The following is a 14871-nucleotide window of genomic DNA, read 5'->3' on the forward strand; positions in this document are numbered from 1 at the left end:
GAGCATGTTTGGTGTGACGGGGATTCGAATCCGCGACCCTCAGATTACGAGTCGAACGTCTTAACTCACCTGACCATATCGGGCCTTGTATGATCGAAGAGCATGATTTCATTATCACTCTTATGGCACGCTCACGGTTGCTGGACGCGAACCATGAACTCTTAACTTTACAGTCCGAGAACTATGTACGAAGCCACACTGGTCCCAGAATGAATAAAAAGTATATGAGCTATAAGAGTATCTAACTAGATTCTTAACTTGAAAATTACTGTGAGTAATTCGATTTTAATTAATTAGAAGATTATTGTGATTTTAAAACCCAAAACACATGATAAACAAAGTGGTGGCTGAAAACGACTTATAAATAAGCCAGTGCTTTATTGTGAAACTTAAATAATTGTTTGTTACATCTCAGAAAACATTAAAGTTACAATATATATAGAGACATATATGTATATATTACACACTTGTGCTTTGAACATCAACAAGTTATCTGTATTCAAACCTGAAAAGCGTTCTACAGTTTCACACGGAATAATAATTAACACATACACACACACTCACATCAGATTCACAACAAACACCAAGTAATCCATAAAATAAAGTTATGATATATGTAATTGATATGGGAAAAATGCGAGTGACAATACACAATAATAAATATGTACAATTTTTTTATAACTTTCCAATGGTGTTTTGATACAATTACCAGAGTTGGGTCTATTCAGTAAACGTTCGTGAGTTCAGAAACAGTAAAGCAATACACATTGTTACCAACGTAGGAGAATACAAACACATAAAAAATCCGGTTTGAACAACTTTTTCATTTACTGCTACGGTTAATATCATATATTTAGTGAATCATTAGGATATTGATAGCACTAAAATACACATTAATGAAATAACTTGTCTATAATACTTCTAACAAATTGTTGTTGCTGAATTCAGTTAATCAATGTTTGTTATACAACTCGTTTTAGTTTAGTTCATCTAACTAAGTATTCTGATTGGTGCAAAGTTTCAAGGATGCTATATTTCTTTACTACTGAAAAACATATTTAAAAAAAATTAATATAATTATAAACTCTCAAATTGAATTTTAATCAGAATCACAAATTATTTGCATCATAACGCAAGGTTTGCATGTAATTAGATAATGCTATCTGTCATGTCGCAGCACGACCTGAAACAATGAGATGTAATGTCTTGGTTAATAGCAGTTGTTCCAAGTAAATATTACAATGTTTGTAGTTTGATGTAAAAGGGCATGGTGTCATTGCTAAGCAACTGCCTTGCATCTGTGCTTCAACTGTATATATATATATTATTATTATTATTATATAAGCAAACGTAATCAAGTTAGGTAACCCGCTTCGATAACAAATAGACATAAGTTTAACGATCCCTGGGAAAATTTCATTAATATCATTAAGAAGTAAATACTTAATAGAAGATTTTTTTATATATTTCATTTCTTCGAGAGATTCTTAAAAAAATTTTGAAAACTTCCTTATTAAAGTTTCGAGTTTTATCTTTATAAAAACGTAAAACATTTGAACTTCTTCCTGAGATTCCGATGAGTTTGTTATGAACTAATAATAAAAACTAACAAACTGTAACCGATTTTCAAAACGGTTCAACATCTTCATGAAAATCTTGTAAGAATTGATATTTCTGTTGTAAGATTACTCAACGATATGAAAGTTATTTTAAAGTTTCGCTCAACGCTGCATAAATATATATATATTTACCTAAGTTAAACAAAGGAGCATTCAGAAAGCTTCCATTGCTATAAAGGTGTAAGAACGCAGCAACCCTCACAATTGGGTTGATATTGAAAGATATATAAGTTAGTGATCTAATTCTGTACAGACATATCCGTAAGAACTAAATGTGTCCTTATTGTGGGTTTGCAAAACGTATGAAAACGCGAACCTTTGTATTTTCGTTTTGCAAAAGAGGCTTTTCCGTTAGATTTATTATTCGGTCATACTAGGGCAACATGAATATAGATACTTAGTAAAATACAGAGTTTGAGAAAACAGTGATTTGTGTAACTTTAAAAAAGTTATATTTATAAAGCTGATTTCTCAAAGGTATTGTACCTTAAGGATCAAACAACATACACAAATGTCAGTATATTTCCTTATGAAAACACCAGAGGTTATTCACTTATTTCAAATAACTTAAAATCCTTTCCATAATATTCACATTGTGTCTTCTCAAGACACTTTGTTATGATTACTTGAACGCTCGCAATGACTCACAAACAAGTCAAGCAAAGTAGAAGAGTTTGGTTATGTTTTTAGTACCGTAAGCAAAACTTATTTTCATAATCGAAATCTAGTGAATATGAACGTTTTTTCAGTTTTTTTTTCTCAGTCGGTTACTCCTACACAAAGTTTAGAACTGTCCATTATTGATATTTCAATGTTTGTCCCCTTCTGGTACAGCGGTAAGTCTACGGATTTACAACGCTAAAACCAGGTGTTCGATTCCCCTCGGTGGACACAGCAGATAGTCTAATGTTAAGTTGCTGTAAGAAAAACACGCACATTTCATTGTTTTATGCATGTTTTAAAACTTTTTGGGTCAAACTTGATTTGAAACATTCTTATTTTACTATTTTTCTAAGATTTTGATTGCTTTGTACAAAATATGCCAGCCTGACGCGTTAGTGTGTAATTTGTATAAACAACCATGCAAACAGACATGTGTTGTTTAATAAAATTCATCTTGAATTTTAAGATATAATCCACAACCTGCATAATATTCAAGCATAATTAATTCCTGAAACTAGCCTAAACATACACTGAAGTTTTCATTTTATTTTTACTTACTAGTTTAAATAACACATTCAGGATATATTACTTGTATTGCTTTGATAGTAAAGTTGTGTAAAAAAGCAGCATTTACAGGGAACGATATATTGAACTTCAAATCAAACTTCTTTTAGAACGTCTTATTTACGTATTTACATCCATGTGGAATTTTTTTCTTTCAAAATGTGCATTAACTTAACATGCCAATTGAATGGGATAAATATCTTACTCATTTCACGGCCCGTTTCCAGAATACTTAAGCTAACAAAAATACAAATAAAAAGATATGGAACCAGAAATACAGCTGTCTATACCAGAAATGTTTGTAGGTAAATCTATGACAACTACAACTAGAGATAATATTTGTTTCTACGTGTTATATAATTGTAATTTCCTCCTAATATCTTTTCTGAAAATAAAGATGGCTGCTCAGTTTAAATCTAAAATTAATTAATAAAGTGTGAGAAATACATCCAACTGTTTCCTGCTTTGTTACGCAGTAAACTTAAATAATTTTCTTCCACGTTGCAGTGTCATAGGAAACAACATCATTTGCAGGGGTCAAAAGTACATTCTGAGAATCAATTTGATATCTAAACACCTACTCAGTTAAGAGACAATAATTATAAAATTTTCACCTTTCATTAAGAGAGATGTATTCAATAACGACAGAACAGAACCATTTATATATACGGATGGTGAATATAAGTAATAAAGCTAATATGAATACATTCTTTTCGTACAATTAATACACTGGCTTATGAATCTATTAGGATTAAGAGTTGAATGAAATGTTATTGATAGTAACAACAGACACAGAAAAATTGTGAAACACTGTCGATAAACACTATCAGTAAATTCTCTGCTTTAATTTACTGTTAGGAGATATTTCGTACCAGTGCTCTTGGTCAGGGCTAACATCAGGCAGCCCAAATAGTCATCTGATATTTAGAGAAATTATTATTTCACCTTTACTTTTGTGAATATATTAGTTACTGATTACATTAGTACTTTTCCTTTATTTTTGAACACATATTAATCGGTGGGTACTAGTCCAGCAATATCAGCCACTAGTATGTGTCATTATCAGTTTTTAAATATGCATTAACATACAAGGCTACTAAAAGACTAACATTGGTCGTTACTTTCCACAACTTTACATAATTCTTCAACTGTCTCGAAATATTTTCTTGTTTCGTTCCTGAGTCTTTTTATTCACATCTGAATTAATATTTTTTAGCACCATCTGAAGTGAATAATCACTAGTTTTTTAGCAACATTCATGGAAAGGTATCAGAATATTAGAATGAAAAACAAAAAAGTGGATATAGGATTACGATTTAATTGCTCTCCTAAATCCTAAATTGCCATCATTTCAAAAGTATATTTTCTACTTATTCTTCACAATTAGTATTGCTTTTCGTGAAGTTTAAATAAATAAATAAATAAAATAAAATATGTTTATGGCTTTGCAAACAATAATCTCCAGGAAATATATACATATTCGTGTTAACCAAAAGTATCTTTTGCTGGTTTGTGAGTCATCGCAAATGTTCGTGGCTTATTTTATATTAAACTTACTGTTGTTTATTGAAATAGTACGGCAAATACTATAGTAACAATTGGAAAAATTATTATTTTATAAATATTCATGCGGGAAAAGTCCTAAACTGTCAGAAAACCAAATAATAAAGGAAGTATTGTGCCAGAGAAAAGAATACCTAGTATTTAAAAAAGAAGATAATTGTACCAAAACAACAAAAGGAAATATTTGATTTGGTCATCAATCTTTGGTTGGAACTCTTTCAAAAAACGGTATCCTTAGACAGTACGAACGCCTTTCTAGTTGGCCGTAATGAACCGATATTCAGCGCCATCGTGATTTATTGTGTGGAAAGGTGGCAAATAGATGAGCTTTTTTAAAACAGGTAGTTAAGTTGGTTTTAAATAAAATAAAGGCAATCCATGCTCTATCTTCAGCCATATAAAACAACTCCTTAAGAATGTGATGGTAGAAGTTGTGGAAATGAAAGCACGTGGCCAAATTTATTTTAGTCCTAACGCTTGGTCAGTTATCTAGAAAAAACAAAACAAAAAACTTTAACTGGAACTAAGTGGTTGGTTTTCTTGCCACCGGAGACAACGTAGCCCTGTCGGAAGTGCGTGGTTGACTGTCTTGTGGTTGGTTGGAAACAATAGATCTACTATTTAGCTGTCTAGCTGATCGAAACGCTGTATACGTCGCAAAGTCGGTTTCTTTTGCCAGCTCAAAAATAGAAGTTGGTTGTTTCCAAAGGCACCAACTTATAACAGTTTGCATGGTTAATGTTGGTCATCACTTCCTTTTCTGTCGAGAGTGCAGGACTAAAGTAGCCAGAAGAAAAAGAAAACCATGAACTAATTGATCGATTCCTTACACCAGTTACAAACTTTTAGATGTTTTTGGTGTTTACTGGAGATTACCACTGTAATGTATTCTTAGACTAAACACAATAACTACCTGTACGGTGCATGGAGGTGTGCTACACATAACTTTGGAATACCCGACTGTTACTGGTATCAATAACATTGATAGTTTCAATTGCATTCGTACACGTCTACCTGTGTCCGGCATTCGTCACATTTGACGTAACAACACCAATAATATTTACAATTACACCGTTCTAATTTTTCCACTGTATAACTTTTATAACCTCGGCCACAACACATGGAGTCACAACTGTCGGTCCCATCGGAAGTGGCGTTACATCTCCTGGCGACAAAAAGATGAAACGATACCATTAATACGGATTTTAAATAAATTATGAAACATTTAACCATATCAATAGAATTAGTGAAGCAAATATGAATGAGTAACCCTAATCAAACGGGAGTTTTGAAAATACATAATTTTATGTGTTTTATTTTATAAATATCTTATTTATTCATCAACGTTAAAAAAGACATAAAAGCAAGCATCTCACCTTTATTGATTACAGAAACGATAATAATAACGATCTTACTAACATGTTTCTACAGTTAGGAATTGGAACTTTGATTACACACACATACACACTTCAAACATCTCTGTAACATCACCTTAACTATAAATTAATAAAGACAAAATTAAATAATTCGAACCTCAAGCTACAAATCGAGACTATCCTTACCTTCCCAATGTACCAACAGAACCGACCTTTGGGTTGGGCATGCAGTAGTCAGGAGATTTGTTCGTGTAAATGAGGTCGTCATTTTGATACATTCCTAGCTGGCTATTGACTGGAAGTAGCTCTGGCTTCCCCCTCACCCTATGATCTGTAACCTCTATAGCCACATAGTACTTTTGTTTCAAATAATCGGCAATAGTCTGAATCCTCGGCAAACCTTTCCAGCACGTTTTAATGTTGCAAGAGCCGGATACACCATGACACTTACACTGAGTCATCAAATTAGCACGCAACGCCTGTTGGACAAAAAGAGAAAACTAAATCACTTTTAAGATCGACGTCCTATGAGAGAAAAAAAAACAAAACTATAGTTATCCGAATAGTTGATGAAAACGTAGTAATCGCATTAACACTTTTCTAGAAACATCTTATCAGATTCTAAATGTATTTTATATGATCAAATAACAAGACAACGAAACGAAATTATTACACAACTGTACTATTTATGCAATATATAACGTATTGATTAAAATACTTCAACTAGCTTTTCGGTAACAGAATTTATGACTTTCGTCGTCATGTTTGTTTTAACTGTATTGGATTCGCTTTTATACTTTAAAGGGTTTGTATTGGTGTATCGCAAAAGTTGAAAATATTTTGGTATTTTCGTTTTAGAAGCTAGTTTCCAATAGAGTTTTACACGTTTTCTGAATAAAATCTACATAAATAGGATCTTCATTTTTCCTTGTTAGTACATTTAATTATAATATGCATTAAACCTCAGCCTCTAAAAAAAAAAGAAGTTAAGGACTACTGCGTTTTATTTCTTGTAAGATAAATATCTGGGCTAATAACAAGTAAGAGTACGAAAATAGCTCCCGAACTCACTTTTCGAAATAAAATAAAATTTATTTGGTATTTCAGAAGTGAAATTCTGAGGTGTTCACTAGCGTTCAAGTGAAATTTATTTGTTTTAAATTTCGGGCAAAGCTACACGAGAGCTATCTGCGCTAGCCGTCCCTAATTTAGCAGTGAAAGACTGGAGGGAAGGCTGCTAGTCATCACCACCTACCACCATCTCTTGAGCTACTATTTTACCAACGAATAGGGGGGATTGACGGTCACATTATAACGCCCCCACGGCTGAAATGGCGAGCATGTTTGGTGTGACGGGGATTCGAACCCGCGACCCTCAAGTTACGAGTCGAGTGCCTTAACCACCCGGCCATGCCGAGCCACGCATAGATAGGCACTATCTGGTCCTCTTTAAGAGGTTTACCAACATGATACGTACTTATTTATAAACTACTTATATGAGAAATGTTATATTTTCTGTTTTATATGACATTGTAAATAAAATAAGCCTCTAAACCTAAAGTATTTCTGTTGCACCTCTTTTTATTTCAAACATTTTAACAAAATATTTGATACTTAGTATTGTAGATTGGATAATGTAAGATCCATCCGAGGCGCAACCATGGATAAAAGCTTAACTTATATATAAACTGCTTTTGACCAAAACGTTATTTCTCTGTATTCTAAACTTGTCTACCGCTATTCTTGGCAAACAAAGGTTTCATGTGGAAAAGGTATGAAACGAAACAGTCGGTGCTTACATGGCTTGGTGGTCAACTCGCAACCTGTGGGTCGCGGGATCAAATACCATCCACTCTCTTCAGCAGTGGTAGCGTTACAATGCGACGGTCAGTCTCACTTTTTGTTGGTAAAGAGTAGCTCAAGAGGTGGCGGGGGGTGATTTTGATTAGTGGCCTTCCTTTTAGTCTATAACTTTAAAACTAGAGGCGGTAAGTGCAGATAGCCCTCGGTAGATTTGCGCGAAATTAAACAAGTATAGCAATCGATAAACCTGGAAGATTCGTGTCTTGGGTAGATAGATTTGTGTTTGATGAATAATATCAAAGAAACTTGCCAATGCAACTACACTGTGTGTTTCGTAAAAGCAACTAACAGACCCCAAAACAGTTCCGTTCACTGCGAAAGAAGTTAGAGACTTGATTATTTTGATATCGATTGCGAACTACTTTTCTTGGGTGTTAACACTTTTTAAATATTTTTGTTTCAAGATCTTTATATTTGCATATTCATGGGTGAGAAACGAACACTGTAAAGTTACGTAAGCATCCAATTTGTTTGAAAAGAAACAGGGTATAAATAGGTTTTTGAGGGGCTAATAAAAAAGAATACAGATCTTCTGATGACTTCAGTAGCAAGAGGTGATTATGCAGGTGGTGATGCAAGACATAGACTTTGATAACTGAAACTGGATAAAATTTGTTTAACAAAAAGCTGAACCGTAAATTATAAATTAGGGCAAAACTTGTACTTCAAGTAAGTATTACGAGATAAATATAGTGCATTTCTATGCATTTTTAGAAATAGGGATTGAAAACAAAGAAATGCTCCAGGCGGCGCAAATTTGGTTACTGAATGTTTTTCTGTGAAAAATGGTGTTTTAGTTCACATAAATATGGACTCTGCGCTTTCCAAACAGTCACTAACAGGAGCAATTTTCGTGGTGAATTGCCAGGATGTGAAACAAACAACCACCGATTCTAAGTTAATGATATAAGGAACCACCAGTCGCAGCGGAATCTTTGGTGTTTCCGCTGTTATTTTAAATGCACCTGGAAGAAACCACGCGTACTAATACTGACACTTTATTTATTTTTCGTCACAGAAGAGTTCGTACTTTAAATGTCACGAGGAACTGTGAAACAGACTAAACGTTTACACGTGCAGATCGTCAACTAGCTTCTCGGAACGTTCTGTCAGTGATTAAATTGTACATTGCAAAGATAATAAACTTTACTTTTAATTTTCTATGGCCGCACATTGTGTACAGGCTATAACATTTTTTAGGACTGCGAAGTGATAATCTAGTTCGCGTCCTGTTTAAGCCTAGTTGAGCAGTTTAAAATAGCCCAATTTAATCCTCGACAAGCCCGAGGGTAGGTAAGTCAGTACCGCGGTCAAGGCGCCGCATATTCCCTGTTTTGCTGTCTGTGTGGTCTGGCGTTCCTTCCCGACTTCGGTGGTGAAGTTGGTGACTTAATTAGCACTATTGTGATGGCCCAGGGGATAATTACAGCATAGCTATGGCACAAAACCTCCTTCCATATCCCTCCGGTGTTGAATACTAAGAGATTTCCATTACAACGAAGATTTCTGACCGTCGACCATCCTCTACAGAAGAAGATGACAATTATAGTCTTCTCTAACTCTCCTTGTCTCTATTTATACTTGATATGGCCTGAGCTCTTCCGTGTAATTACAACCATGTAACTATTACACACCTATAGTCTATTTATAACTATACACAACTCCAAGACAGTAAAAGTAACATCAGAAATGTAAGTGTAAAATGAAAAGCGCTCCAATTGGAAATAAATGTAGTTTGGTATATATTGCCACTGACTTGAATAACAAACCTTTAAATATGAACATGGCAAGAGGAATACGTGAATTTTTTTTTTATCTTTCCTTCTGCTCTATATAAAAAACAAAAGCATCCGTTTCATACTTTGTTGAGAAACTAACAGATGTTGGCTGTTTGGTGGGATAGTATCCAATGAGTGTGTGGGTGGGATTCGCAAAGAAGTGGTAATATACCAGATGAGAAGTTTATGAATAAACGTGGTAGACAGCATCGTTCTATGTTTGTACAGAGTATTACTTTGAGTGAATTACTGTGTTTTACTAGCACTCCTTGAACAAACCAGCAGTCACGTTCAGAACCTGATGGCGCCTGACTAATGGTATAATCATTCTGAATATGTACACTTCGCTCATAAGAAATGAAAAGGGAAGGTTTTAATCAACCCAGTATACGACACAAGTTATTCACTGCAGTAAAACTTAGATCTATGAATGAGAAACACCACTTGGTTTGTGATAAACTCGTTTAACATAAATGCATTAAAGAACTGACTCGTCTTTAGTGCATACCCCCTTAAAAAAAAACATCGGTATGGAACAGTCGCTACATAAACAGTTAGTTTGGAGGCTCTTAAAAACAAATATGGAAGACAAAAATGAGATTATTCAAGTTGAATGTATAACAAAACATGCGTGAATATTATGTAACTGATTAGATTATACAGGTATATTATATAAGCATGTGTGAAATGTTCAACTAACTATTAATTGAACGTATAACTAAACTTACGCAAATTTTGTAATTGATTATATTATAGAGATGTATCGCATACGCATGAGTTAAAAGTACAACTGATTGTATTGTATGGCACGTGTGATGTATTGCATTGTTTGCACTATTGTGTTACGTGCAGGAATTGTGGAAGTGTGTGTGAATTGTGTAGATGAGTGTATTATCTAGTATGTGAACTGTAAAATCGTGTTTGCTCCTTGTAGATCATTGTGTTATATATATTAATTCAAAGAACCTGCATGAATTTTGAGGTAACTGTTACGTACTTGCATTATACAAAACGTATGATGTGAATTGCGTTGATTATTGTGTTAAATGTGAGAAACTGAATGAGTTTTATAGATGGCCGTGTTACGTACATAAATCGTGAACACACGTGTGAATGTTGTAGCCGATTAGATTGTGTTATACACAGGAATCGTGAAAACGTGTGATTTATGCAGATGACTGCCTTTAATTTGCTTCATGAAAATGTGTCAGGATAAGTGGATAGTCTCTTATATAACCTAATCGTAAAATCACGTGTGAGTTTTACAGAAACTGTATTATACAGGTGATAATGATAAGTGTAAGTTTCGTTGTACGACAAGCACCATCCCTATAACTCAAGTATATGTAGTCTGTGTACTACCGAATGTACGACATCTGCAATTCGAAATTTCTAGCTTACACAAGGCCAAACAGAAGAACAGTTTTGTGTGTGTGTTTGTGTGTTACACTTAATAAATATTGATATAATTACATACAAGGTGATGGTATAAAATAAATTTACCACGAGATCTGGGGAAGGGGTTGACATAAGGAATTGCACTTTGATTTTTTACTTGAACAAAAATAACCCTTTTAAAAGTCTACAAATAAATCGACTATATTATATTTGCTAATTCTAAGAAACAATTGTTTTCTTTTTAAATGTCGTCACACTGGTTTATTCTTTGTTGTCTGTGATAATATTAGATCAGCAAATACCTCCTTCTCCCCCTAGCTCAACGACAAGACTGAAAGCTTATAATGCTAAAAATCGAGTTTCAATACCTGTGGTGGCCACAGCACAGACAGCCCATTTTGTAATTTTGCGCTCAACAACAAAACGAATGAGCAAAGGTAACTTAAAATTAAATGAGATCAGCGGGAAAAGCAAGGTGATGTTGTTGTTGTTTCTAATTAAACACAAAGCTACACAATAGGCTATCTGTGCTCTGCCCACCACGGGTATCGAAACACAGATTCTAGCGTTGTATGTCAGTAGACATATGGTTGGAGGGCAGCAAGGTGCTCACCCTCGTAGAATGAATCACTTTACGGTCTTCAATTCATTAAGTAGCAAAGAGGTGCAGGCACCTACTTTTTTTACTGAACACATTAGATAGAACAGTATAGCACCCTCTTCTTCTAACGAAATCATTAAATGGTACACGTTTCTTTAATTCGGCACATTAAATACCACAGCAGTGCGCCCATTCCTCTTACCAAGGAAATGAAGTATCACAGCAACGCCCTAAATTCTTTAACACATTAAATAGCACAGCAGTGCGCTCACGTTTTTAACTCAGCAAATTAAATCAGTTAAAACCAGCGGTGCTTTCAATTCTTCAAATTATATGCCACAACAATCAACTTTTCAAGTCATCGAATTAAATATCAAAACAATGCGTCAACTTCTTTAACTCAGCACATTGAAACTAAAGCTATGTTAACATTTCCAACCCAATAAACTAAGTAATACCACAGTGTACGTGTTTCTTTAAACTAAGTAATACCACAGTGTACGTGTTTCTTTAAACTAAGTATTACTACAGTGTACGTGTTTCTTTAACTCTAAACTAAGTATTACTACAAAGTGCGTGTTTCTTTAACTCTAAACTAAGTATTACTACAGAGTACATTTTTCTTTAATTCTAAACTGAGTATTACTACAGTGTACGTGTTTCTTTAATTCTAAACTGAGTATTACTACAGTGTACGTGTTTCTTTAAACTAAGTATTACTACAAAGTGCGTGTTTCTTTAACTCTAAACTAAGTATTACTACAAACTATGTGTTTTTAACTCTAAACTAAATATTACTACAAAGTGCGTGTTTCTTTAACTCTAAACTAAGTATTACTACAAAGTGTGCGTTTCTTTAACTCTAAACTAAGTATTACTACAAACTACGTGTTTTTTAACTCTAAACTAAATATTATCTCAAAGTACACGTTTATTTAACTAAAACACATTGTAGAACGCTCACATACTTAACTCAAAACATCAAACAGTACAACAAAGCAGTCACTTCTTTAGATCGATAACTTGAAACATAGAACAAGGAACTTACTCCGTTAATTTTACCTATTAAATTTTATTTCACTTAAAAGATAAAATTCTTAACCGAGAAAAACATTATGTGTATAAACAAAAACAAAACAGATCAATGTTGTCAAAATGCAGGATAAGCCAGTCTTCTTAATACTTGTAAAAAAGGATGTAGCGTAATTAGATCCCTACAAAATAAAATCTCCACAATTTGCAAACCCACAAATAGAATAAAAATAGTAAAACTACTATTTAATCTTGGGCTGGTGTTGGATTAACTTATATAGTGAAACATTTACTGCTGCTGTTGGATTAACTTGTATAATGAAACATTTACTGCCGGTGTCGGATTAACTTGTATAAGGAAACATTTACTGCCGGTGTCGGATTAACTTGTATAAGGAAACATTTATTGCCGGTGTCGAATTAACATGTATAAGGAAACATTTATTGCCGGTGTCGGATTAACATGTATAATGAAACATTTACTGCCGGTGTCGGATTAACTTGTATGAGGAAACATTTATTGCCGGTGTCGAATTAACTTGTATAATGAAACAGTCATTGTTGTTTATTAGATTAACTTGTATAATTATGTTAATAACTGTTGTTAAAATAATGTTGTGTGCGTTTTCGGTTTTTATGCTTCGAATTGAAAATAGCCCACCTAATTTTCTACAACCAGTAATTTAAATTGATCTAGCTATTAAAAAATCAACAATTATGTTTTAAATATTTTATGTCTTGTTCACAATGCATTCTTTCAATAAAATATTTATTTCGTACATTATAAGAGAACTGATTGATAGAATAAAAACTGTATTATTCTTTGATCACCCAGTTAAAGGTAGACCATCGTTCGGATAGTAAAGTTATTAAAAACACAGTGTTTATATTCTGTAGTTCATTGTTATGATTTCAGTTCATGCTCTCGGAAGTCATGAGAGAGAATGATTCTCTGAAACCGGCCTGATTTACGTACTAAATCGAGCCACACAATTTTCTTCACTTAAAAAAATTCTTGATTACAAATAAAACGTAGCTACAAAACTCAGTGTCTGGTCTTATTTCCCTGTTCTGATGAGCTGATAAGGTCATGAGAGAAAAGAATGTTTAGTTTTTCAATAAGTTGAAACTGTACGAACCAGTAATATTACGATACACAAAAGGGCATGTTATAGTGCAAGGTGTCATAAAATTTGATTTATCACATGGCGCGTAAAAATGAATAATAACAATATATTTTGTTTGTTTTGAATTTCGCACAAAGCTACTCGAGGGCTATCTGTGCTAGCCGTCCCTAATTTAGCAGTGTAAGACTAGAGAGAAGGCAGCTAGTCATCACCACCCACCGCCAACTCTTGGGCTACTCTTTACCAACGAATAGTGGAATTGACCGTCACATTATAACGTCCCCACGGCTGAAAGGGCAAGCATGTTTGGCGCGACGGGGATGCGAACCCTCGACCCTCAGATTACGAGTCGCACGCCTTAACACGCTTGGCCATGCCGGGCCATAAAAACATATAATAATAATATTTTGAAATAAAACACTTTTTTTTAACTTCATTCATAAAAAAACCGGCCCTGGTCCAATGGCTAGCATAGCCAGACTGCAAATCCGATAATTTGTGGTACGCCTCCCATTGCGGCAAAAATAAACAAAACATGCTCCGTAGTTTAGCACCATGGCAGCACTATAAAAATAACATTCAAATCGGTCAAACAAGAGAAAGCAATGACTACTGTAATATATCTAACTGCCTTCCCTCTGCTGTTCAGTTCAAATTATGTAGTTTCAACATGTAATTTCAACAGCGGAAAAGTGAAATCGCAAAATAGGGATATTTTATACTGTAACAGATAAATCATGTTTGGTAACGAATTCTAAAACAACAGCAAGAGAAGCTGGATGTTATATCAAACAAAGTTCCACTAGATGGCGTTCTCTGTCTTTGTTTAATTGAAATGGATAATGTTCGAAACCAAGGATCCGATCTGCTCGCGCATGATAATATTTTCATTACGACTTAAACTACCATAATCTGAAGACAACTAGAGTTTAAGATCTTAACAAAAAAGTTTGGTATCACCAAACCTCAATTCCTACTAAAAGCTATTAAAACTATACGTTATGTAAGAAACAGTTACGATACAAATAATTCAAGAATTTCCACTTGATTTGACTAAGTTTTCAAAAGTACTGAGACAATTTAATGCAATCGAGTGCTTTATAATATAACATAAACTCAATAGTTTTGTTTCTGAGTGTTGTATAACACAACAAACACTATGTAGTTTTGTTTGATAGCATTTCACAGCTCAACAGAAACTTGCTAGTTTTCTTAGCGAGTGTTGTATAAAACAATAGAAAGTTGCTAACATTGTTTGCAAATCAATTTTCAATGAACCATTAAACA

The 14871-nt window shown here is 33.9% G+C and overlaps 1 protein-coding gene across 2 annotated transcripts in view; it reads right to left on the reverse strand.

The window, feature by feature from the left end:
- Window positions 1-353: 353 nt before the first annotated feature.
- Window positions 354-14871, reverse strand: part of LOC143238762 (protein Wnt-11-like) — a 45400-nt gene continuing 30882 nt past the window's right edge. For both annotated transcript variants that reach the window (XM_076479277.1, XM_076479278.1), the window contains exons 4-5: window positions 5972-6264; window positions 354-5574 (exon numbers count right to left, since the gene is read on the reverse strand). In XM_076479277.1, the coding sequence (XP_076335392.1) occupies window positions 5400-5574; window positions 5972-6264 (468 nt within the window). In that variant the 3' untranslated portion in view covers window positions 354-5399. The remainder of the gene's footprint in view (window positions 5575-5971; window positions 6265-14871) is intronic.

The sequence above is a fragment of the Tachypleus tridentatus genome, chromosome 13, assembly GCF_004210375.1.
Source record: "Tachypleus tridentatus isolate NWPU-2018 chromosome 13, ASM421037v1, whole genome shotgun sequence".
Taxonomy (NCBI): domain Eukaryota; kingdom Metazoa; phylum Arthropoda; class Merostomata; order Xiphosura; family Limulidae; genus Tachypleus; species Tachypleus tridentatus.